The sequence below is a fragment of the Amphiura filiformis genome, chromosome 12 (assembly GCF_039555335.1).
Source record: "Amphiura filiformis chromosome 12, Afil_fr2py, whole genome shotgun sequence".
Lineage (NCBI taxonomy): Eukaryota > Metazoa > Echinodermata > Ophiuroidea > Amphilepidida > Amphiuridae > Amphiura > Amphiura filiformis.
Window position 1 is genome coordinate 24,637,436 of NC_092639.1, and position 24,991 is coordinate 24,662,426.

General features: G+C 38.2%; 1 protein-coding gene across 1 annotated transcript in view; it reads left to right on the forward strand.

Annotated features, from left to right (window-relative positions):
• LOC140165969 (uncharacterized) overlaps positions 1–24,991 on the forward strand; it is a 221,425-nt gene that overhangs the window by 60,526 nt on the left and 135,908 nt on the right. Inside the window, exons 4-7 of the mRNA XM_072189329.1 lie at positions 6,200–6,309; positions 6,437–6,598; positions 15,426–15,567; positions 20,193–20,379. Coding sequence (XP_072045430.1) covers positions 6,200–6,309; positions 6,437–6,598; positions 15,426–15,567; positions 20,193–20,379 — 601 coding nt within the window. The remainder of the gene's footprint in view (positions 1–6,199; positions 6,310–6,436; positions 6,599–15,425; positions 15,568–20,192; positions 20,380–24,991) is intronic.

The following is a 24,991-nucleotide window of genomic DNA, read 5'->3' on the forward strand; positions in this document are numbered from 1 at the left end:
AGGTATTGTTGGTCGAAGCAACCTAAAAATCGATTTTCATTATCTAGATCAATATATTATTGAAAATTAACACCTTGATGCTTTGCAAAAGTGCATTCTACAAATCGTATACTTTGCAAACCTGCTTAATTTATTGTTGTTAATGAGTTATGTACGTTTTACAAAAGTGTTGTTGTTTCAGACCTCTTTACAACGTAACTCAAGAACAGCAGCACCTATAAAAGTATATCTCTGATATTTTAATTCTTCTACATGCTCGCTATGAATTGAGCAATGCAGTTTTTGTCAAAGCTCACTACCATTCGTAAGATGCTGTGAACTACCAAATCACAACAGTTTAAAATAATTAATAACCTTAAGAACGGCACAATACAGATAAAGCAGACAGATTTACTACATGTGGTACATGTATATACATAGGGAATGAGTGTGAGTCGAGTATTACCTAATTATAATAGGGGCGTATCCAAAAATGAATTCACGCCCCTTTCAAATGTCGAGCCAAAGTGCAGGCCCTATGTTTACCCACGTGATATTTCGATATGATGATTCGAATTATCACGTGATCGTCAAACCTGTAGGAGAAGGTGTCAGTTCTGCAGGAACTGACACAAAAATCCTACATTTTACAAGGAATTACCTAGGGCTTAGAATCGATCAGTCCCGTTGTTGCTATGCACCTCCGATTGGTTCAAATAGCGCGTACGAGTATCGCGTTGACACTTGTGAAAGTGTGTGATATCGTGTCGTGTCATATCACACGGGTAAGAACCAATAAGATTGCAAGAACATTCTCAGGTGTTTAAGAATGAGTTTTAAATAATATTTTCCGCCGAATCGAGAGAGACATTTTTCTTATTCTAAATTCTCATTAAGATCGACCATGTATTAATATCCCTTTTGTCACCAACAGGTCTCTGATTATAGGTTAATGAACGCGTATTACTTATTGGGAGAGAAATTAGACAAAATAATGCACGCCCGCTGATGTTGATGCGTCTAATGCACGAGCCCCGAAGGGGGGCGTGCATTAGACGCATCAATATCAGCGCAAGTGCATTATTGTGTCTAATTTCTCGAGCAATAAGTATACGCGTTTATTAATCTATTTCATAGACGAGAAGAAAAAAACACGTGATTTTTACATTTTTTATATAACAAATCATCACTAAAAATGTTGGAAAATAGGATCAAATATAAATGCATCAACCCGCCCGAAAAATGAATCAATCCTGTTACGAGTCGTACTTGACTCAAGGCCAAAATCACCTTTTACTCAAATTCACACGAATGCACAACACAAATACACTGTTAAGCTAACAAAATCTAAGTCTTTAATTGAAAACAAAGTATGCTTGGTACATATAACAACAATATTGCAATACAATAAAATCACACAATTACAGTTTTATTCTATCAATACTTAACCAGCGGTCTTCTTGTTGGTGATCCTAGAGTTCTTGCAATGTTAATGTTCTGGACGACTGATGTAATATATCCTTATTCACTTGTCCTGCGAAAATCAGCGAAGTCCAGTGTACACTTGCGTTTATAAATATCCTTGCATATGAAATCCTCACACGAAAATGATGCTACTTGCTCCTATTACTTGTTTTCTTGCGCTGCTTTCTTCACAATATATCTCCTTGCGCTGCTTGCTCCAATAATGGTGTTTCTTTCACCAATCACTTTTTTTCCAGGGAACAGGTTTCTTTAAACACAGCTCCGCTGTTTTTTGACAGATGCGTGGCCTTCACAAACCCAGCAAATTCCAGCAAATCGACAGAAGAACTTTAATCCTTTGATGAGGAAGAGCACATTTGTTTGCTCGCTATCTCCTTCGTTGCTGTATTAAAATAGCTCAATTATTGGCTACATAAACTGGTTAAAATGTACTTCTTTTTTGAAGCACGAAGACCATCACACACATGTGGAGTATACAATTTCCCATGACATTCTGTGGAAACCAAACTCTAAATCTTCACCTTTTATACACACAATCTATTAATAGACCATTACTTCTTAGGGACTTTCCAAAATCATGTCCATTTCACAATCTGTTATCAGGGATTCCCCTGATCATGCTGATGGTGCAACTATGCACTGGATATTGAGTAATATCGAAAATCCCCTATGATATTAATAACTCTGATTCAGTTTGTTTTGATCATTTGATGAATGAAAGGGAATTCCCCCAGAACATGCCATAACACACAAACTCAGGCTATTGCCAGTGAAAGGGAGTTTCCCATCTCATGAAATACTTTCAGCATGTAAACAAAATTAAATATAATTAAATTACTCAGGGCACATCACAATCCTAAGCGACGCGAACGCGCGAGAAACACTGCGAGTAGTACGCGGAGTGCACAATATACACAATCAATGCATGCTTCGTAATATTCTAACAGCTTTTCTGATTGGCTACTTTGATATAGGAGTGTATGAATGTTTTTAAACCCAAATTGTGCTTTGATGCAATTTCACTTTTCATATCTGATTGTTTTGGTTTGTACGTTTGTGAAGATTATCATTCATCCAGGTAGTAATTATAGGTTAATGAACAAGTATTACTTGTTGGGAGAGAAATTTGACAAAATAAAGCACTCGCGCTGATGTTGATGCGTCTAATGCACGAGCCCCGAAGGGGGAGTGCATTAGACCCATCAACATCAGCGCAACTGCATTATTTTGTCTAATTTCTCGAGCAACAAGTAATACAAGTTCATTAACCTATTTCATACACGAGAAGAAAAAACATGTGATATTTGCTGTTTTTATAACAAAATTATCACTAAAAATATTGGAAAATAGAACCAAATATAAATGTATCAACCCGCCCGAAAAATGAATCAGGCCTACGAGACGCGAACGCGCGCGAAAGCACTGCGCGTAGTACGCGGAGTGCAATTAGACACAATCAATGCATGGTTTGGATTTTTCTAACGCTTGCTCTGATTGGTTCTCGCTATCTAAGAGTGTATGAATTAATAATAATCACCTGTGATACTACAACATCCATTTCACAGGACAATGAAGTTTTACCGCCAGAACATCAGTAGGGCTGATGATGCGTTCAGGATTGGACGTGAAAATATCCCCACTAAAAATATTAAGCCAGTTGACTAGATTATAGTTCAATTATTATTATTGTTTTGGTTTGTGTCTCCTCACTGTTTTCAATAAGCTTCATGTACAATGTACAACCACCTAACTAATGTTTATCAAATCAATCAAAGCAATCAAATTATGATAAAAAATTCCTTGAAGTTTTGATTATCAACAACGTAAACATGAACCCCGACTTTAAATCATCGCAATCGGCCACACAACGGCCGAGATACATGTGAATAAGTTTTGTGCACAGAAACAGTGGCGAAAACTTAACTCAAAAATCACTTTTTCTTAAAAAAAAAGCCCCTCCAGATTTCAAATATAGATTGAGACATATTTTTGAGAAATTCACACAAAATTGCATGACGATAAAGTGTTGGGCATGAAACAGAAGCATGATTTTCTATCAATATGGAACTTAAGCCCAGTAAAATCATCGATCTCAATGGGCCACACAACGAGGGACGAGAGGCTAAATACGTTCTGCACACAAACCTGTTCAATTCGGGCAAAGAAACAGAGGTGATCACAACGCTCAAAAGTCACTTTCTCTTAATTATACTCCTCCAGATTTCAGATTTAGGCTAATACATATTTTCTAGAAATTCACAGAAAATTTCATTTGTGAGCGAAACAGAAGTACTTTTTACTATCGCTGGATTATCTAGACCCTGTTCAATTCGGGCGTAGAAACAGTGGCGAAAACAATGCCCAAAAGTCACTTTCTCTTTAATTATACTCCCCAGATTTAAGATTTTGGTTGAGACATATTTTCTAGAAATTCACAGAAAATTGCATCACGATCGGTACTTGTGAGCGAAACAGAAGCACTTTTTTACTATCGCTGAGATGATCTAGACCCTGTTCAATTCGGGCATATAAACAGTTTTTTTAATTTTTTTATTTGATTTGTTCGGGTTTTGACAACCCTGGATAACCCAAGAAAGCCTCTATTGAAGCTTATTTACATTGGGGTCCATTTTGAACACCGGGACGGGTTGGGAACAGTCAGGGGTAAACACCCTACTCTTTTCGAAACTGGCTGCGAGATACATGTACAGGTATGGCTCTCTGTACACGGGACCGACGGCTTAACGTCCCCTCCGAAGGACGGAGTACTTTCATGATTCATTTACCCAATTCTAAATGAACCATGGGAGAGCGGAAGTCTGAATTTAATCTACAGAAGTTGCCAATTAATTTCAGACTTTTTTTTCCAAGTCAATATCCCAGCAAATCACCACCGCCGGGAATCGAACCCGGGACCTCATGCACTAAAGGCAAGTACCCTAACCATTGCGCCACGCTCTCCCATTATCAACAGTGGTGAAAACAAAGCTTAAAAGTCACTTTCTCTTTAATAAAACTCCTCCAAATTTCAGATTTAGATTGAAACATATTTTCTAGAAATTCACAGAAAATTGCACGACGATCGGTATTCGTGAGCGAAACAGAAACACTTTTTATTATCGTTATGGAATATCTAGACACAGTAAAATTCCAACATACGAAGTAAATTTCCGGGGGTTGTGCTACACTTGTTAACTGGGTTTGGTTACGTCCCAGGGGTTACGTTCACAAAAAAGTGTAAAAATATTGAAAATGTGTGGCATTGTTGTCTTTCTAATATTTTGTGAGTTATTACAAAGATTTCTTTGAATTATTTTTTTCCAAAATACACACATCTTTTTGAAAGTGAAAACACTAAGCAGTATTTTATCTCACGTGGCATCAAACCCCAATTAATTGCACAACACTGATATGCTTTTCATGCCATGCCGTTCTCCTATGTGGAAACGAATAACGAACATAGCAATAAGCATGGTCCGAAATTTCTGTGTTAAAATGGATAACTCAAAATCAAAACAAAGGAAACCCCAACAAAGTAATGGAGGCGTAATTTGTTGAAATGAGGGGATGAATCGTGTTGCAAAAGATTCTGAGAAGGGTAAGGTATCTTCTCTGGGTTTTGAGTTGAAAAATAGGGCCAATGCCAAAATTTATTACTGCTGATAAACATGGGGAATAGTATCATTATTTACTGCATACCAAAATACCAAATATTGTCTGAACCCTTTTGAATAGTTATACAGGAAGTGAAGCAGGTTTTTAAACTACCCTGCCAGACTTTAATTTTCTTGATTTTCTTTAAAATTCAACCACCGTTTGGTGTAAATCTTACAGGATATTTCAGCTATATGAAACCAAATCTAATCTGAAAAATCTTGAGAAATTTAAGCCAGAGATGACAAAAAGATAAAAAAAGACCTTGATTGTGTTTATATCGTGTTAACGGCTATTCTAGGAGCTTGTCATTCAAAATAAAAACCACCTTCAGAATCAGTGGCGGCGGAAGCATAAAAGTTTAGTGGGGGGGGTCGGGGTACGAACATATTTTGTTTCGGTTTTTCTTTCACTTTTTTGCGCTAGCGAAGCGCGCGAAAAAAAGTTTAGATTTCAGACTATTTTAGCCCTAAATTAAGGTGTGTTTTGCTGTTTAATAGGCCAGTGCGCGCGAAGCGGGCAAAATTTGGTAATTTTACCCAATTTGGGCCCAAAACGTGTCGTTTTTCGTGCTAAAAATGAAGATGCACAGGGCAATAATTGCTTAATTTTTTCTTCTATTATGATTTTAGGGGGGACGTCCCTCCACTACCCCATCCTGTAAATTTCGCATGACCCATTTGGGGTCAAATGTCACGCATGAGTTATTTTGCCTAAAAATGCGATTTTACCCAAAATGCTTCTTCTTCTACAGCTTACATGGTAGACTTAGTCATCGGCATCGGTTAATAGTTGGGGTCTTTAGGGTAAACACATATTTGGGGTCAAAGGTCATTAAGGAAGGTATTTCCGGCACATAACCAAATACCTTCATAATGCATCTTTTCCTACAGGATGAAGGATATTTAGGGAAACAGCAGCTACAACTATTATCTTCAACTACAACTAAGTGCACTAGGCGCATCACCTACCCTTAACAAAATGTCACCATATATTTCCTACCCCTAACAATATCAATAATAAGATTGTATTTATTCATTAGCATTTTACTTATCACTTTCAGTTTTAATTTCTACCGCAGGCTCGGAAGACGTTACCCAACTAAGACGTAATTTGTATCCAGAGACGGATGTTTTTCTTGCGGTGTTCTCCATTAATTCCACAGAGTCATTCAAAAGTATTGAACGAAAGGCAAGTTATGTCAGCACATGTAATGACTCGACCCGACAGAATTACTATCATGTATGCACAGCTTCACATTGGGATATATTCTTTTTGACCTGTGCTTACTTTTTTTTTTTTTTTTTTATATTTCCAGTGGGTACCTGAAATTAAGCAGCATGGGCCAATAGCACCGTTCCTGATTGTAGGTCTGGCAGATAAAAGTTGTATTTCTAGAAAAGTCAGTAAAAATATGGCAGAGGAATTTGCTAAAAAGGAGGACGCTTACAAGTACTTAGATTGTTCTCTTAAGTCTAAGGTAAATAGGTCATATTTTATGTGAGCAAATACATATATACAATTTCATGACAAAATGAAACGTTGCATAATATCTCAAAGAACGTGTGAATGACGGAATGAATGGGACTTGAACCACAAGAGTAAAATATTCCTGAGAGGGTATTTTTCCTATATAAACACCTCAAAAGAAATAAGTCCCCCTCTGAACATGTCGTCATAACATCGTAAGGTTTCATTTTGTACCAACAAAACTAACTTTGAAATAATTATATGACTGTTTACTAAGTGCTGTGTGAAAATGAGAGATTTCCATGACTTCAGGGCTGAATGAGCCTAAATTGAAGGCACCACAAGAGTAAAATATTCCTGAGAGGGTATTTTTCCTATATAAACACCTCGAAAGAAATAAGTCCCCCTCTGAACATGTCGTCATAACATCGTAAGGTTTCATTTTGTACCAACAAAACTAACTTTGAAATAATTATATGACTGTTTACTAATTGCTGTGTGAAAATGAGAGATTTCCATGACTTCAGGGCTGAATGAGCCTAAATTGAAGGCAAAAACTGCCCTTTTCAAAAGTCACAAAGTAGGCCTATGCTTGTCACAAAAGTTGATTCATGGCTTGTTACTAATGGAAAACCCCATGTGTTCGAGTGCAGTTTAAAATCCTCACCAAGTGAACATTTACTGTAATGTGTATCGATTCTTGATCATTCAGCCATGCAAATCCCCTTGGTGCAGAGTTCAGCACAGTGAGTTGTAAGATGGCCAGTTCCATTCCTTGTCCCAATACGCCTTGCAGTTAACAAGCATAGGCCTACTTTGTGACTTTTGGAAAGGGCACTTTTTGTCTTCAATTTAGGCTCATTACTCTCATTTTCACACAGCACTTAGTAAACAGTCATATAATTATTTCAAAGTTAGTTTTGTTGGTACAAAATGAAACCTTACGATGTTATGACGACATGTTCAGAGGGGGACTTATTTCTTTTGAGGTGTTTACATGTATCAACGCAAACATGTGACAAAGTCCGCTAGTTTGCGAGTGAAGAAATGTCCGCGCTATCGACTGATTATGTCAGCCTCTTGTTACACTTTCACGATAGGCGATTAGGTACCTAACACAGCAGCGATTCACCAAGTGTTTCTAAAAGGATGCTAGAATAAGAAACATTTTAATGCTAATTTATTGCACATGCTGAGGAAGCCTGATTACCTTTTTAAAATAGCCGAGTGGGAGGGGTTTCAATGAAATATTTTTGTGTAAAAACTGACGCATCATATGTATAAAAGAATATTTGAATATTAAGTGTACATCATATATAACGATTCGTGATACCCAATCGTGCTACAGTTTATGTGGTTTAGGAGGCAAAATATTATATATTTATATACGCCAAAATATTTTTCTGAATTTAGTAAAAATAAATGCCGAAAAGATTATGAAAAATCTATGTAAAAATTGCATAGGCCCCACTAAAGATTACTTTATGGGAATCTAATCTTTTAATATCTGAAAGAAACTTTGGGGACCTATGTGGGCTTTTACTATAAATTGCAAAAATCCAGACCGTCTTTATACAAGAAAAATGGTAGGCTGACAAGGCTTCCTACCTTGCAAACCGACGCGATGTCCTGCAGAGCACAGACCACGTACACGAAATCAAAATCGATTATGTATTGTGTATGTATCATAGGCCCTTCGTATTGTCTGCATGCGCTTGAGAATTCAACATTATTACAAGATTATAGCGGTAGCTCTATTATATTAATGTTTTTAAGGTGAATTCCGAAAACGTATGGTACGTTTTCTTTCTTTATATTGTTAATTCTATACCCGCGGTGGCCGCGGATATGTTGAAGTTATGTATACATTCATATTTTCAAAATTGCTACTTAACAATCGGTGGCCGAGCGGTCTAGCGAATCGGAACCATACACTGACGTTTAGATCAATAGCAATGCTAGCGGCAGGCGGCGAGGGTTCGAAAACCACCTCTGCCAAGTGTGATTTTTTGAAAATTTTATTTTAGGGAAATGGGGCTAGGCGAATTTGTGTATGGCGTAGGGAGGAGTGGGTACCTAAGAAGCGCTTCGAAGCGCGCCTCTTCATATACAAAATGCTTCCTAGCGTTGCGTTGGAGATAAACGGTTCCAAAAAAGTAAGTCCCCCCTAATAGTCCGGAGGACTGTGGTATGATATATTGCCCCGTGCATTTTTAATGATTAAAACATCCCACCTATTTAGATACCTTATATAGGTCCTAAAGAGCAAGAAAAGTTTTGGTGGACAAGTCTGAGGTGTGGCAGAGGGTGGCCATCTTGATTTTCAAAATGGCCGCCGTTTTGATATTTATTTTTAATATAACTTGAGTTGCGAATATCCTATGAGGCTAATTTTGGTGGCAATACCCACATTTCCAATACCAACGAGTCCATACTACATAGTGGTAGATTGCTAGGGGATTGATATGACTGGCAGCCATCTTGATTTTTAAAATGGCCGCCTTTTAAACATTTTTTAACATAACTTGAGTTGTGAATATCCTATGAGGCTAATTTTAGTGGCAATATCCACTTTTCCAACACCAACATGTCCACACAACATGGTGCCAGATTGCTAGGGGATCAATAAGACTGGCAGCCATCTTAATTTTCAAAATGGCCGCCATTTAAACATTTTTACCATAACTTGAGTTGTGAATATTCTATGACTTTGAGTCTGATTTTAGTGGCAATACCCACATTGTTAACACCAACAAGTTCGAAAAACATTGTGCCAGATTACTAAGGGAACAATGAGATTAACAGTCATCTGCAATTTCAAAATGGCGGCCATTTATGGTCTATTCTCAGCAATGTCTGGCTTTGAATGTCGTATACAGTTCTTCACCTTTCATGAGATATGCTCACATGCTTGTACATTACTAATGAATGAATTCTACTTTCAGTCATGTGTACGAGTTACTTCACATGTACTCTTCTCTAAAACTTTATTATACATTAAAGTGTAAGTCTTTCAAAACTGTATCATGGTAACTAACCCCATTCATATACATACACATTATAGTTTATTATCACTATATTATCATTATCATCTTCATCATCTGATAGAGGCACATTTTCTGTATTCTCACATTCATCCGACTCAATAGAACAACCACATAGTTCGGTACAGTTCAGTTTATTCCTTCGGCACTTGTAGTGATTGTTGTCACATGGTTAGTTGAAACATCCACACTTCACCAAATGGATCACTGCAGCTGGAGCAAGAGGCAAAGTTGTCATCACTGGTAGGAATTTTCCATCAACTACATCCCAGTCATCACGACTGGTAGAGCGGCGCTCTCATGATAGCTGGTACAAGTGGCTTTTGTTGGCAGCAGATCCTCTGATTGCGCCTGCCTCTTCTTCAAGAGCCACATACTCCCTAACATCTGCTACATGTGTGAAATCAGTGTGAGGCAAATAAAACTTGAATGGCCGTCATGCTACACCAATATGTGAAAGTGCATACACTTCAATTTCTTTCCGCGTCTGTCAAAACTTCAACTTTGCAGTGCCAGCAAATCTCCTGGTGATGTCTACCCCATTAGTGATTGGAATCCAGAAAAAGACTCTACCTTCCCAGCTCACAAAGGAATAGTAGATGAACAAAGGTTTGGGTAGCGTCTAATGTCTTCTAATGCTAGGACTAGGACATCTGTATCTGGTGAATAAATCTTAACAGACATATGGCACGATTTGCTATGACATTAACACAATGTAGAATTAGCTTTGTGTCTGCTGTTTCTTGGGAGCTTGAGAGACCTTCAACTTCTCAAATTTAAGCACACTTCATTATGGTCACCGACGTCCCGTACCTTTGCCAGTGTCGTTCTATGAAATGGCTTACTAAGTCAGAACACGTTTTGATCTTTTCTGGTTTATCTACTAATTAGAGATCAACCATACTGTCGATGACTGCAACAAATTTGGCAGCTGAAGTATCAGCTTGTCAGCAAAAAGTCTCAAAAACACGGTGCCAGATTTCTACCAAGCTACCCACACACATTCTCCCTAGTTGCCCCTGAACTTGCTCGTTTGGCAAAAGAAGCAGAAACGGTTATTGTTATAAACACAGATAAAGCAAAATAGCACCATGAGGACATAGAAGCAAAGGCCAAGCTTCAGGAAGAGAATGTTGCTAACCTGAGACGTATTATCAACCATTTCACAATAATCCGTTTGCAAATGAATGAATGTGACAAAGTGATCAACTTGGTTACAAAAGCAATTATTATAAACCCAACATGACTTCAACAGAAGCATGCTTCGATCGGAAAAGAAAGATTTTGTTCAAGACAGAATCACAACCATGTCAACAGGAAAGATACATTTGTGGGCTCCAAAGAAAAAGCTGTAGCTTGCTTACTTGCTTATGTCGACTTGTCTAGTCGGACTCCGCTGATGGCTCTCCACACAACTCTGTTCTGCATGCAGTTCCTAATGTCTTGTCTCTCTAGTCCCGTATCCTCTGTTAGTTGCTTGATGTAATCCTTCCGTGGTTGTCCTCTTGATCTTTTACCATGCGTTGGCTGCCACAGCAAAACTCTGGAAGCTGCCTCTGTTTCACTTCTGGCACAGTGTCCAGCAAATATCAGCCTTTTTATTTTCAGCCTTTTGTAGATTGGGGAAAGATTACCGTACAGCTCCTTATTGGTGGTGTGCGACTGCCAGGTAACATTAAGTGCTTTTCTCAGTAGTCTTGTGTAACAGCCATCAAAAACATGTTTCTGGCATAACTTAAAACTCTGAACACTTGACGCCTAAAAATTTTACAGATTTCCTATTTAACCCATCTACAACACAAAAACAAACAAATTGAGGAAAAACTAGACACTTCATTTTTCACCCCCAGTGAGACAATCTGTGTACCCTGATTGTAAAACAACCCATAAACAGATGCCTCTATAATTCCTTCCCTCTCTGAGATCACCGCTTTTTGGAATTGGGATGAGATTAAGAATTGACCACTGCTCGGGTTTCCTACCATGCAGTAATGCCTCATTAGAGAAATAGAGTATGATGTCATCAAGGTTACATCTCTTTAAAACTTCTGGTGTGATTTCATCATCACCTGCCCTTTTTCCTTCATTGATGACCTTCTTTGCTGCCTCGTACTCTTCCTGATCGAAAGCATCTGTTCGCATGTGAAATTCCCGATGCACCTGCTCTATCGGCTCATCCTCATTGGTAATGACTGGTGGATTCCCAAGTAGCTGCTGGAAATGGGAAAACCAATAATGCAGTCTCTCACTCTCTGTGTCCCCTTTGATCTGACCTTTTTTTTGGCAGTTCTCCTTCCACTGATCTCATTTATCAGATCCCATGCAGCTTTGTGCTGGCAATTCTGATCTGCTCTCTCTACCTGGGTGATCTTTTGTTCCAGGATTTCTTGATTAATTTTGTCATATGTCTCTTTTAGGTGATTCTTCCTTGCTTGTAGTTTGGATCTTGATACACTAGTACATTCGTGGGTATCCTTCACATATGCTTCATGCACTTCATTCCGGGCACTCTCTGTTCTGGAATCAGTCCAGATTGTCCCCTTATGGCGTTTGGGTGCCTTTGGTATCAGTGCTTCCGTAACCTCCCTATTTGCCTGTATGAAACATTGATATGTGGATGTAGCATCTTCATCGTCCTCACTTTCATGTTGCAGAGCACTGAATCTATTCCGTACTTTAACAGCATACAGGTCTTGTAGTTGTGTGTCTTGTGCCAAAACCTTCCAGTTGTACCTGATCTTCCGTGGTGGTCTTGCTATTTGATCTCAAGCTGAGACGTACTTTTGCTGTAACAACACGGTGATCCGATCCAATGCTTGCGAAGGAGTTGTAGGTGCAACAATTCAGAATGCTATTCCTCCCCTTCCTGCGTACAAGGATGTAGTCTAGTTGTGCCTTAAAACCAGATGGTAGAGTACATGTCCATAATCTGGATTTTTTCTTACAGAAGCTCACATTTGTTATTTCCAGTTCATTTTCTATTGCCAGTGTGTGCAGCAATTCTCCATTTCTGTTGGTGGAGTCATGGTAGGGGAATTTGTAGTGCTCTTTGCCAACTCTTGCATTGAAGTCGCCCATTACCATTAGAATGTTGTGAGCTGGAACTTGTTTGATGGACTTGTCCAGTAGCATATACTGCTCTTTTGACTCTTTCTCATCAGACACATTAGTTGGGCAATATGTGACAATGATGGTGGTCTTGGGACTTCCTCCAAAGGTAGCACATATTATCCTTGGTGTTATGCATATGCAGGAGAGAAGGGTCTTCTTTGCCTTGGCACTGTAGCTTAAGATGTGGTTATCAGCTTAGCTGGGATGAAAGTGAAAGTCAAGATTGGCGATAAAAGTGAAAGTCAAGATTGGCGATCAGATTGTCGAACTCAGGCAGGATAGGGCACTGTTTGCTCCCTTGCTTTGTCTCGACCCCAAGGCGGTTGAGACCAATCAGTTTTCAATTGTACCAAGGGCCTTGTTTGCAACTGTTGGTTCCTTGCTTCATGCTACATCCAAGAATAGCTTAATGTCAATCCAGAGTACCAGATACAATACAGTGCTGAGTTAATGGTGGAACTGCTGCACAAGCTGAAACCTCTGCTGCCAAATGTGTTGCAGTCATTGATGGTATGGCTGAAGTCTTGGCAGGTGTTGAACGAACGGCACTGTCAAAAGTATGGTGAGTGGTGACTATGATGAAATGCATTTGATGTTCAATCCTATGACATCGGTGAGTCGCTGAAAACATCAACATGTAATAGGACGACTAGCCAATACCAAGTTTACCCATACATCATTCACCAAGACATGTAGAGTATGCATGCCCATGCGTAGACTAAAAGTGAATTAACTACATACCTATATAGCTAACAAAATCCTCCAACTTACTGATGCAAATGACAAGTGTCTTGGCGAGACCTAGCAAAAGCCACATATATGTCAAGATTTATTTGCCAGATACAGATGTTGATTACCCTTGTCCTAGCCATTTACCCAAACCTCTGTAAAGATACGTCTTTTGTGACAGAAGTTGCAGAGAAACGTAGTGTAGTCCGTTTGCTGGATTTGCCCGGTGGATTTGCTGGCAAGGCAAAGCTAAAAGAGCTTGACTAAGATGATGACATAGTGTATGTACTTTTACAGTTTAGTGCAGCAGAAAGACCATCTGATGCAGTCATGTTTGATGGAAAATTCCTACCAGTGATGCCAACTGCAGTGATCCATTCGGTGATGTATAATAATAATAATAATAAAGCAGCATTTGATAAAGCGCTTGATGCCCAGAGGCCCCTAAGCGCTGTACAATAAAAAAAAACATCAAAGCAAAATCAAATTATAAACATGCAAGCAGGGCTTACACATTGCTGATCAATATCATTTTCCACTACATGACTTCGATTTTAATCGCCCCTAACTTTGAAATGGACTTTCCTTTAACAAATTTTTCAGCATTGGGAATAATTATCTGATACCGATTTATTGTCGAAATATAGTTAATATTGAATAAAAGTCGGCATTAAAGACAAACATTTCAAAATGTTACCAACAAATCTTGTTAGGTCCGAGGTCAACTAGAACATTTTCTTTCATGACTTTTTTCTAACCTATATAATTATTTTTATAGGTGCTCTGGTTCAAAACTTAAATTTTCAAAATGGTGGCGGCGGCCATTTTGGATTTTAGCCTCTAGCGAAAAATGCCGAGATTTTTGCGAGGGACATGGTGGCTATTTTTTTCTAAATGGTCCATAGAAGTCGAATCAATCGTCAAACCTTACTAGCCAGAGAGTGGTCACCAAATTGAACTTTCTCACCTAACTACACGTTTGCATATAATGATATACTCTAGAAATGCAAACATAATTCATCAAAGAATATTATTTTAAGAATTATTTCAGTATTCAAAACAGTAGGAACATACAGCGTACGGTGTACACATTCAAGAAAAAATGTAAATTTGTTTGTTCTAGCATTCTGTATCTCCACAAAATTATTACATTTTGTCTCCAAAATCCTATGTAAATGATTCTCAACGCTACACAGAAATTATTTTCGACAAAGGATAGACATTTTACAAAATTTGACATAACTTTAGATCCTGGGCCAGTCTCGTTTTTACACTATTAGCCCACAACAACAGGTGAAATTTGGTGTTTATTTGCAATTTTCACAATATTTTAGTCCAAAATGAAGGTGTTTATTATAGCCTAAGGCTAAAAAGAAGATTAACAGAACAGGGCAATTCTCGCTATTCGCAATAAGGGCGCCGCCAGCGGTTTGCGATGTAATCGTGATGTATCATGGGAAAAGGTCGACATCAAGTCCGCGCAATACGAATATTACCATGCTATTACATAGGAACACGTGACAATATTTTTTTAGTTTGTCAAAATAAAGGTGTTACACGCGAATCGATACTCAATAATACTTAATAATGTGATTTGAAATGTGCACAATTAATTTTTCTCTATCGATTTGCGTGTAATACCGTTATATTGACAAACTAAAAATATTGTCACGTGTTCCTATGTAATAGCATGGTAATATTCGTATTGCGCGGACTTGGATGTCGACCTTTTCCCATGATACATCACGATTTTCCCATGATACATCACGATTACATCGCAAACCGCTGGCGGCGCCCTTATTGCGAATAGCGAGAATTCTGGTCTATTGCTGCCCAGTAAACATGGTAAATGGAGTATGACCGGCCGGTAATAGCCATGCGGGTGCAATTCCAAGGGGAACAAAATTGCAAAACTTGTTTATGTTATATATTAATTTTATATTAATTTTATAGGATGAAGTAGACATTGTTTTTCGCGAGGCTGTATTAGCTGCATTGGAGCACCGGAAAAAGAAACTAGTACGCAAATTGTCGGACAAACTAAAGCCACTTTCAAGATGGGTCGAAGGAGCAAGAAATGCAATAAAAGAAGCAGGTAGGCCGTAAATATGAAATCCACACACACAATCCTACCCCAAACATACCCTTACCGAGTCTACCGACCACTGAACCATAGTACCTATCCTCACACACATACACACGTCCGGGGTTCTGTTTCCCCCTCGGTCTTTTTCTGTCCCCCTCTCTCCATCGCACACACTCTCTAACATTCACCCTCTCTTTACTTTTATCTCTCTCATTGAGTTTAGAAATACAGCCTGTCTCCAAAAAAATTGTGCAAGTGAAAAGCGCCCTCTTTGCCAATTAGAAGGAACTGCTGTGACATTATTCTTACATCAACGTCAAGGGCGCAGTCTTAGCTCTCAAATGACGTTTGTTCTGTTCACCTTGCTTGTTGCAATCTCGAGTTATGTTTATTTAACAACGAAAGGGTCAAATCACAATTGTGCCACTTTTACTAGGGAAGGGAGCTGTACATGTAAAATCAATGATGTAGCTGATGCGTCTAAGGCCCCGTATCCATAGGCTGTTCCCTTGTGGCGTGTGCCCTTGTTCCGTGTTCACTTGTTCCCATGTGACCTGCCACACAGACAACGAACCTTTGTTTTGCTTAGTGGCTGTATCATAGGTTGTCTGTGTGGCAGGTCACATGGGAACAAGTGAACACGGAACAAGGGCACACGCCACAAGGGAAAAGCCTATGGATACGGGGCCTAATGCACTCTCCCTTCGGGGCTCGTGCATTAGACGCATTATTCGCATCAACATCAGCGCGCGTGTATTATTTTGTCTAATTTCTCTCCCAACAAGTAATATAAAATAAGGTCCGTATGCACAAAAGAGTTAGACCGGGTCTAAAGTTAGACCTGATCTAAGTGGAATTTAGTACCATGAGAAAGGACATTTTCCTTTACATTTGCTCTAGAACTTTACAAAGTTATTTTGTATTATTTTTGAACGTTGCATTAAAATCTTTAGAATTTGCTAGCTAAACTGGCCTCAAAAAGAAACTTATAATTTTTCACAAGGTCATATCTTAAAATCCTCTTCATAAAAATGAACAAAAATTGCACACAGGATTACTTCAATACTCTACTCTAAATACTGGTCAGTAACCAAACAGTTGTCTAATTGACACAACAGCAAAATGCACTGACATGGGACACCTTCCTGGACCAAATTCACAGCCCAACAGATTTCTTGACTACCTCAATTGGACCTGGCTTTTAAATTGGATGTTCGTGATATTAAGGGATCTGGAATGAGCGTTTTGAGCGTTTTGAGTATTTTTTGTGGGACGTGAGAGCACATCAGACATATCGAATTGCATTCTGAATACGATGAATATTTTCTTTCTGATATCAAATAATTTTCATTTTTTGAAATTCACGATATAATACAAATTTTATGACAAATTATAAAAATTTGATATTTTTCACATTTTTGATATATAACAGTCCTCGAAGTAAATTTTATAAATCTAATGATATATTCTTAAAGTGTATGTAGCTGGGAGGAAAAGCCGACGATCAATTGAAAATTTTGACTTTTCATATTGAAGATATGGATTTTTTTTTTTTCTGGTGTTTTGGGAAAAAAAATCCATATCTTCAACACGAAAGGTCAAAATTTTCAATTGATCGTCGGCTTTTCATCCCACCTAATTTTAAAGTCGGCATAAAGGTTTGTGTTAAATTATTTGGACGGTGTTAATTCATTCCAGGAATAGAATACACGAGTGAGCCATAAGTGGGAATAACATTGCTATTATTACCGTATCTATCAAATCACTGGTATGGCTTTGTGGTAAATACCGGGGGTTAATATTTGGAAGTTCGGTCTTGGTTCGAACCCCGCTAGCACCTCTCTTTGATTTTTGATTATATTTTAACTCATTTTTTTAAAATCCTTTTTATTAAAGCCATAATATACGATTTCGGGCAAATTTGAAGTTTTGTTATTCCAAAAATTATAACAATATTTATAATATTAATAAATGACTGTCAGGAAGGTAGCGAGATAAAATGAAAGAAAACGCCTAATATCTTGACCGCTTAACTGTGGTGTTCTATGGGGGATTAAATAAGACATCAAAGTTAGTTGCTCTATCTAGAAAACGAACTTGGCTGATTCCAATTAGGTGTAATCGGAGGTGCAAGTTGGACATTGTGTAAAAATGACATATTTGCCAAAATATTAGGTTTGAAATTCGTGCATCTCGTGATTTAATATGTATGCATAAAAGCTCATAAAATATGTTGCCGATAGGGGAGGGGTCTAGTCCAATTAAAAAAATCGTGAAAATCTGTGTTGACGTTCCTTTATTTGATAGGCCGATATACAATCTTGAACTTTTAAAAATTACTTAAGTTTGACATGCTTTATTTGAAATTATTTCATATTGAAAGCTACTGAACTTAAATGGAATTTTAAAAAAAGATATCAAATCGAATGTAAGATTAGGCCTAAATATGAAATACTTAGCAACAAGAAATAAATCATGAAAAAAGTGGGCCTTCAAGCTGACATTCATTAGACTTATATTATTAAAGACAAAAGGCAGAGAAAAAAAGAAAGAAAAACGAACTGAACAATTCTAAGAATAACATGGGAATCGAACTCTCAACCTTTCGCACTGCAGACCTTCGCTCTGTCCACCAAGCCATCGCATCTTGTTCTTGAAAATGGTATAATTTTGCTATCTTATTTCTCGTTCAACATGTTCAAGTATCTCACTCAACAACAATCTTTTCAAAACTGCTTGTACTTCAGTTAAATAAGATGATACTACCTTCTTTGACGACTACAATATTTTGTTACACAATAGAGTATTTTGCATTAATAAAATATATAACAATAGACGTTTTTAATTGCTATATTGATCAATATAACATGTATAATAGACAGCGCCGGCTGGGATCCATTTCGTGAAGCATCGTGACACTTGCAACGTGCGCTTACGACACGAGGACTCAAAGAACGCAACTTTTCAACCTACGACTAGGTTGTTCCACCGCTCATTTTCGCTGAAAATTTAATACAAGCTCTGGTTAATTAATGTTTATCATAACAGAAAAGCATTAGACCGGCGTTTCCTCAAAGCTGTAGATATAACCATTTTAGTGATCGTGACATGCATTTTCTCTCATTTTTTAGGCTACTTCGCGCACCAAAAGCATTCATTTTTTCCACAATAATTCAACTTTAACACGTTATTCTTTGCCTTATACTCATGTTTCATATCTTATCTATGTGCTCAATATGGTAATGAAGGGAGAAACGACTCGTGTATTCCATTTTTTGATGTTTTCTGAAAAACCGTATTTGCCACCTGATTTTCAACATTACGTTACGTAACAGCAGAGGTCACGCCGGTAAAAATTACCGGAAGTGAGCTGTTGCTGTCGTACTGTACGTGTATGTTTCCAGTGCGTTATTCTTATCCATGACGATTGTCGAACGATTTTACCTTGTATGAACTTTGAACTTTATTAAATGCTATATAGTGATTTTTTGAGCCAGTCCCATAATCGTTGCTATGCGCCATTGTTACTATGCAGGCAGACGCAAAACTAGCTAAAACAGCTGATAGCCTATAATGTTGACAACGTCGAATTTGCGACGGCGTTTTACAATATTCTTTAATACAATCACCACCATGCGTACACATTCTCAGAACCAAGTATACATCAAGCGCACGTCCTTTTTCAGGTTGGATAGTAGCTGGATTTTGATTGGTTCACATGCCATGAGGTCATCGCGAGATGGCGTGTTCCTCACAAGAAGCCTAAAAAGTTTATTACGGGACGCTAAAGACGTGGATGATGGACCACTTCCCCTCTCATCGAATGAGTGGGGAATGCGTAAAATATATATATAGTACCACTTTATGAATAGCCTGTCGGCAAATCAATTCGGCATCAAAGGTACAGTGCGTTACGTAAGTTATTTCCGGGGGGTAACTTCAATAAGAAATGGATATAGGTGTAGGGCTGGTACTTTCGCAGTAAGGGTCAATCGGTGAGAGCAAAATGTAAAAAATATGGGGTCAATGGGTGAGAGCATGATTTTTGGCATTCGGTGAGAGCAAAATGTAAAAAATATGGGGTCATTGGGTGAGAACATGACTGTTTTTTAAAATGGAACCTTCGGGTGAGAGCCAAAACAGCGCAACAGAAACCTCGAACATCGAATTTCCAGTTCTAAATGGCTTCAAATTTCTTTGTTTTTTTCAAAATAAGTAACAAAATCAGTGATAAATTAAATTTGCTGCTCAAATTGAAAAATAAGGGTCCTTGGGTGACAGATCAAATGGAAAAATAAGGGGTCTTCGGGTGACAAAGCATGTGTTCGTAAAAACATATGGGATCTTTAGGTGACAGTGATGCTGAAAAAGGGGGTCTTAACAGCCCTACATACGCGTCACCTCCAAAGTGGGAGTGCCCCCCCCCCCCGCCCGGATATTTCCTCCCTATGTTTCTATAACCTCCTTTGCTAAAACACATATAGTACAAAAGACCCTACGGGGCCCTCCGACGCATCCCAGGTGTCGAATTAGCGCTTTCCCATCCTTGAAATGTAACACTTTGCCAAAGTACACCCCAAACAGTGTGCACGATTTATGCCATTTCTTTCTTTGCTATTACAATATTGGTACAGGTAGCGCCGTCTTTGTTACAGAACAACATGCTCCAAAAGAAATATCATCAAAAGACACCAGAACTCTACAACTATACCAGAGAGCTGCCCGACATGGCACAAGGCCCGTTTACCGAACAAGAATTATGCTGGTTGGTCAAGAACGAGTCGGAAAAACGTGTCTGATGAAATCAATTCTTGGAGAAAAGTAAGTAATGTTTTAGTTTCATTTTATTATTCAAAACATTACATGTTCAATTGCCATTTATACAGTTTTCAATGTTAAAATGATTAATTTCGGGCGGATATTCTCTCATATTCAGAATTCTCTCAGTTAAACGCCAACAATACCAATTTTGAATATATCGCGTTATTAAACTACAAGAAGGTTGTAAAATGGAGCAATTGCTGGAGAGGACAATCCCCCTTATTTGCATGTGCCGCATTCTTATTTAAATTAGCCATTGTGTTATTCTTAATATTCATATGTTATGGAGAGACCACCTGGTTGGGCAAGTCATGAATAATTTAGCGTTGTGAAGTCAAATAAACTTATTATTTCTTGAAAAACAAGAATTCCTGAAAAAAATTGGTGTCAGTTCCAATTTACAATGTAACTATTATTTTAATGTAATGTTAAAGAGAAGTTTTGCACTGCAGCACTGACAAGAACATTTAGTGGTAGTTCATTTTATCATTAAATAGGCCTAATTATACACTTACATAGGCCTGCGTGTTTTGGCGCAACGTCAGCCTTCTATTCTTCAAATTTTTTCACAGGAGGAAGATGGCGAATTTCATCATTCCATATCAGCTAAGTATCAGGCCCTTGCAACTCCTATACCAGCGCAATACAAAAAGATTTTTGTTTAATTAACACTGGATGTTTTTATAAAAAATATTGTATGTGATGAAGAAGGGGGCTGGTGGTTTATTTGTGTAAAGGTCAAAATAGGATTCGGATTGGGTCAGGACTCTGTTTTGTCATCTTCCTTCTGTGGGTCTTTGAACCTGCTCATTGTCTGGTGGTGTTTTTTTGTTTTTGTTTTGGGTTTTTTGTTTTTGTTTTTTTGTTGTCATTTTGATTTTGAAATGGAGCCTTCATCTTTGCTTCGAGTTGTATTTTTTCCTGAATGTATTTTAATGCTTTCTCTCCCACACCAGCTCCAAGTACTGATAAAATACAAAAAACTGAAAAAGAAAGAAAGAAAAAAAAAGATGTGGACACCGTCGGTTCCCCCCGTGTATTATCCGCCGGTGCCATTATCACGTGACTGTAGAAAAATGCTGCTGCCACCAGATATAGGCTAAGTAAAACAGCGTATTACTATCAAGACTTATGTTTGAAAGCTGTCCTCAGATCGATGTGTCAAGTTTCCAGTCCATCACACTACGTGCTCTATAATATAGTCCATGTCGATATGATCAAGACAGAGAATTTGTCTGACGTCATCTGTCAAAGTCGTTGATGACTTGCTAAACCCGGCGCCTTATTTTAAGGTTATTGTTAATTTTGCACCTTCAAACATACAACTTAAAACCATCTCAAAAGTTAGGTCTTTATAGTAGGAAACTTTCTTGGGCGAAGGCACCATGTCAACAATGCCTAGAAAAGTTGCTTTTTGCCTTGTAAAAGTAAGTAATTTTTCGCCACTTCCTGCTATCAGCATGGAAGCAGGTCGATTCGGCCAAACCAATTCGTCCACAGTTGACTTGGCCATATGCCAATTCATGCATTTGGCCCCAAGCTAAGTCAGCCACAAACCAATTCGATATTGACCAAAAGCGATAAAAGATTTAATATGTTGATGAATATATGTGACCGTCCAACACGAAACAGCTGTAAAGTCGGCTCGCGGTCAATTTTGTTTTATTTCGTGTTTAGAAAATATATCATAAGCTTTAAAATGAAAAATCATTTGACTCCAAACGATATCCAGAAATAAAAAAAGAGGGTTAAGTGCACAACGTACAAAAAAGTGAGTATATCTCATTAACCGATGATCTTACAGATATGCGACCACTGACTTGTTTTTTCCCTTATGACCAGAGGAAAAGTTCGACATATGGCACGACTCGAGGATATTTGGTTAAAATGATAGAGGGTTAAGTGCACAAAATTAAAAAAAAAGTGACTATATCTCATTAACCAATGATCCTACAGATATGCGACCACTGACTTTTCTGTTCCCTATGACCAGAGGAAAATTTTGATATATGGCACGACTCTCTAGGATATTTGGTTAAATTTTTTTTTTAAAGTGACTATATCTTATTAACCAATGATCCTACAGATATGCGACCACTGACTTTTTTTGTGTTCCTTATGACCAAGGGAAAAGTGACATATCTCACGACTCTGTAGGAAATGATGTACATCATCATCATACATCATCATTTTATTTTCATTCAAATCAACATACAAAATATATATAAAAGACACAACATTTGAATGAGGAGATGCTCAAAAGGCCCAAAGGCCTGAAGCGAGCACCCCTTACACTGCCTTAAGTTACAACATGCAATTACACAAAGTTAACAAATAAAAGAAAAAAGAAAGAGGAGAAGAACATGCAAAGAAAGAACCAATATAAATATTTATAACATTTCATATAGACATTCCACAGTTCACACAAGAAATTGATAGATGGAGTGGAGATGGGGGATGGGTGAGGTCATTAAATAATGCCTAAATGTTAGATGTAATTTTTTATTAGACTTTTCTTTATTTGTAACTTAAACTGGTTTACTGATTTTGCCATCTTTATATATTTATCAGTAATATTCCATTTCCTAGGACCGGCAGCTCACCGAAGCCCGTGTTGTGAGGGCCACAAACTGCGGCTACGTACAGATACGCGAACGCCGACTTGTTTTGTTCTTTATGACCAGAGGAAAAGTTCGACATATCACACGACTCTTTAGGATATTTGGTTTAAAAGATAGAGGGTTATTGCACAAAGTACAACGAATTGGTTTGTGACCGAATGCAAGACATCAATTCATCTAAATATACAGATTTGGTGTAAAAACAACGGTTTAATATGGAGAAAATCACGAAATAGTTAAATTTGGCCAACTTTTTTTGTACATCAATATACAGGGTTCGAATTGGCATGTGGGCGATTTGGTTTGGGGCTGAATTGACGAATAGTATCGATATCGATATTGATATTTTTACAGAGCACGTGATATTTCGATATGATGATTCGAATTGTCATGTGATCGTCAAACCGGTACTAGAAGGTGTCAGTTCTGCAGGAACTGACACAAAAATTGCAGACAGAGGTGGGAATCGATCTCGGCACCTCCTGATTACAAAGCACTGTGCAAGACCATTAAGCCAACTAAATATATGTTGTGAGACGTGTAATATTAATCCTTGATACTGCTTAATGGAACAAATCGCGGAATTAAATCAGTAATAAAAGAAGTAGAATCTTATTTAGGCTCAAATTGTAGAAAAGGGGAAATATTTGACCGACCCTACTTGAAAGGTCCGTCCGCCCGTAGAACAGGTTTTCTTTTTTTCGTCGCCTAACTGGCCTCATTTTCTTCAGCGGGATTTGTCATAGGTTTGCGTTGATAATAGAACAATCGTAAATTTAGTGTCACCCCTTACCTAAATCATTAGCCTTCAACTAGCCTTCACAAAGCGGTCGTCAATAGCGGTCATCTAGCGGTCGAATGCCATGTGACCGCTATAGTTATTATAGCGGTCATATATAGTATTCTGTAGTGAAAAATTAGCCTTCCTATTCGACTACCCTTCGACTACCCTTCGTATGAGGCGAATTATGCAAATGAGCCACGCTAACTAATGGTCGACCACTAGTGGACCAGTAAGCCGAATGCTATACTAATGGTCGACCAGTAAGCCGAATACTGGTATTGACCAGTAGTGGTCGACCATTAACAGGACCATCCAGTATAGCAGAATGCATGTAGCATAGGATACATGTAAGCTGAATGGGGGTTGGGGTGTGTGTGATGTGGGGGTTGTGTGTGCATGCGGGGGCGCTTGAGGTATACTGACGGTCAAGGACTTTTTTCCCACCAACTGAGTACTTCCAAAAGCTGTGGACATCACTGGTGCTACTGATGCACCTCTTCTGGCATAACAATAGGGGCCATAGGGCCTGCACTTTGGCTCGACATTTGAAAGGGGTGTGAATTCATTTTTGGATACGCCCCTATTATAATTAGGTAATACTCGAACACATTCCCTATATGTATATACATGTACCACATGTAGTAAATCTGTCTGCTTTATCTGTATTGTGCCTTTCTTAAGCAAATAGTTAAACACGATTTCATCAAACATTATAACAATAGCTCTTTTACAGTGTGCAATCATCCCGGGCAATAATTGGGCAATAATAGAGGATGTGCGTGAAATTATTGATTAGCTCCATACAAAGGATTTGAACCGGTGTCCTTCACCGTAATCATGGCGCAATGCAGTACATTCAATCAAACCATGGAAGAAAGAGATGAGAAGGAACCACAACGACTTCGATCGGCCAAGTTTTAATCCGCTTATCTATTGACGCATGAAAAGAAAAGCTATCAATGGTACTTACTTTCATGTATGATCCATTTACCGCGATCGATGCTTGGCAAAATCATTACTGGAAAAATTTATAACAAACCCATCCACGAACAAACAAACGCTACCCAGAAGTAAGATTATGGAATTTCACTGATGCTCTGAACATGTATAGTAGCTTTGTTTTGGGATCTACAGTCAAACTGTTTTCTTGATCGTGTTGTGTAGAAAATGTCCTATAAAACATCGAAAAGGTAATCAAAATCGGCCG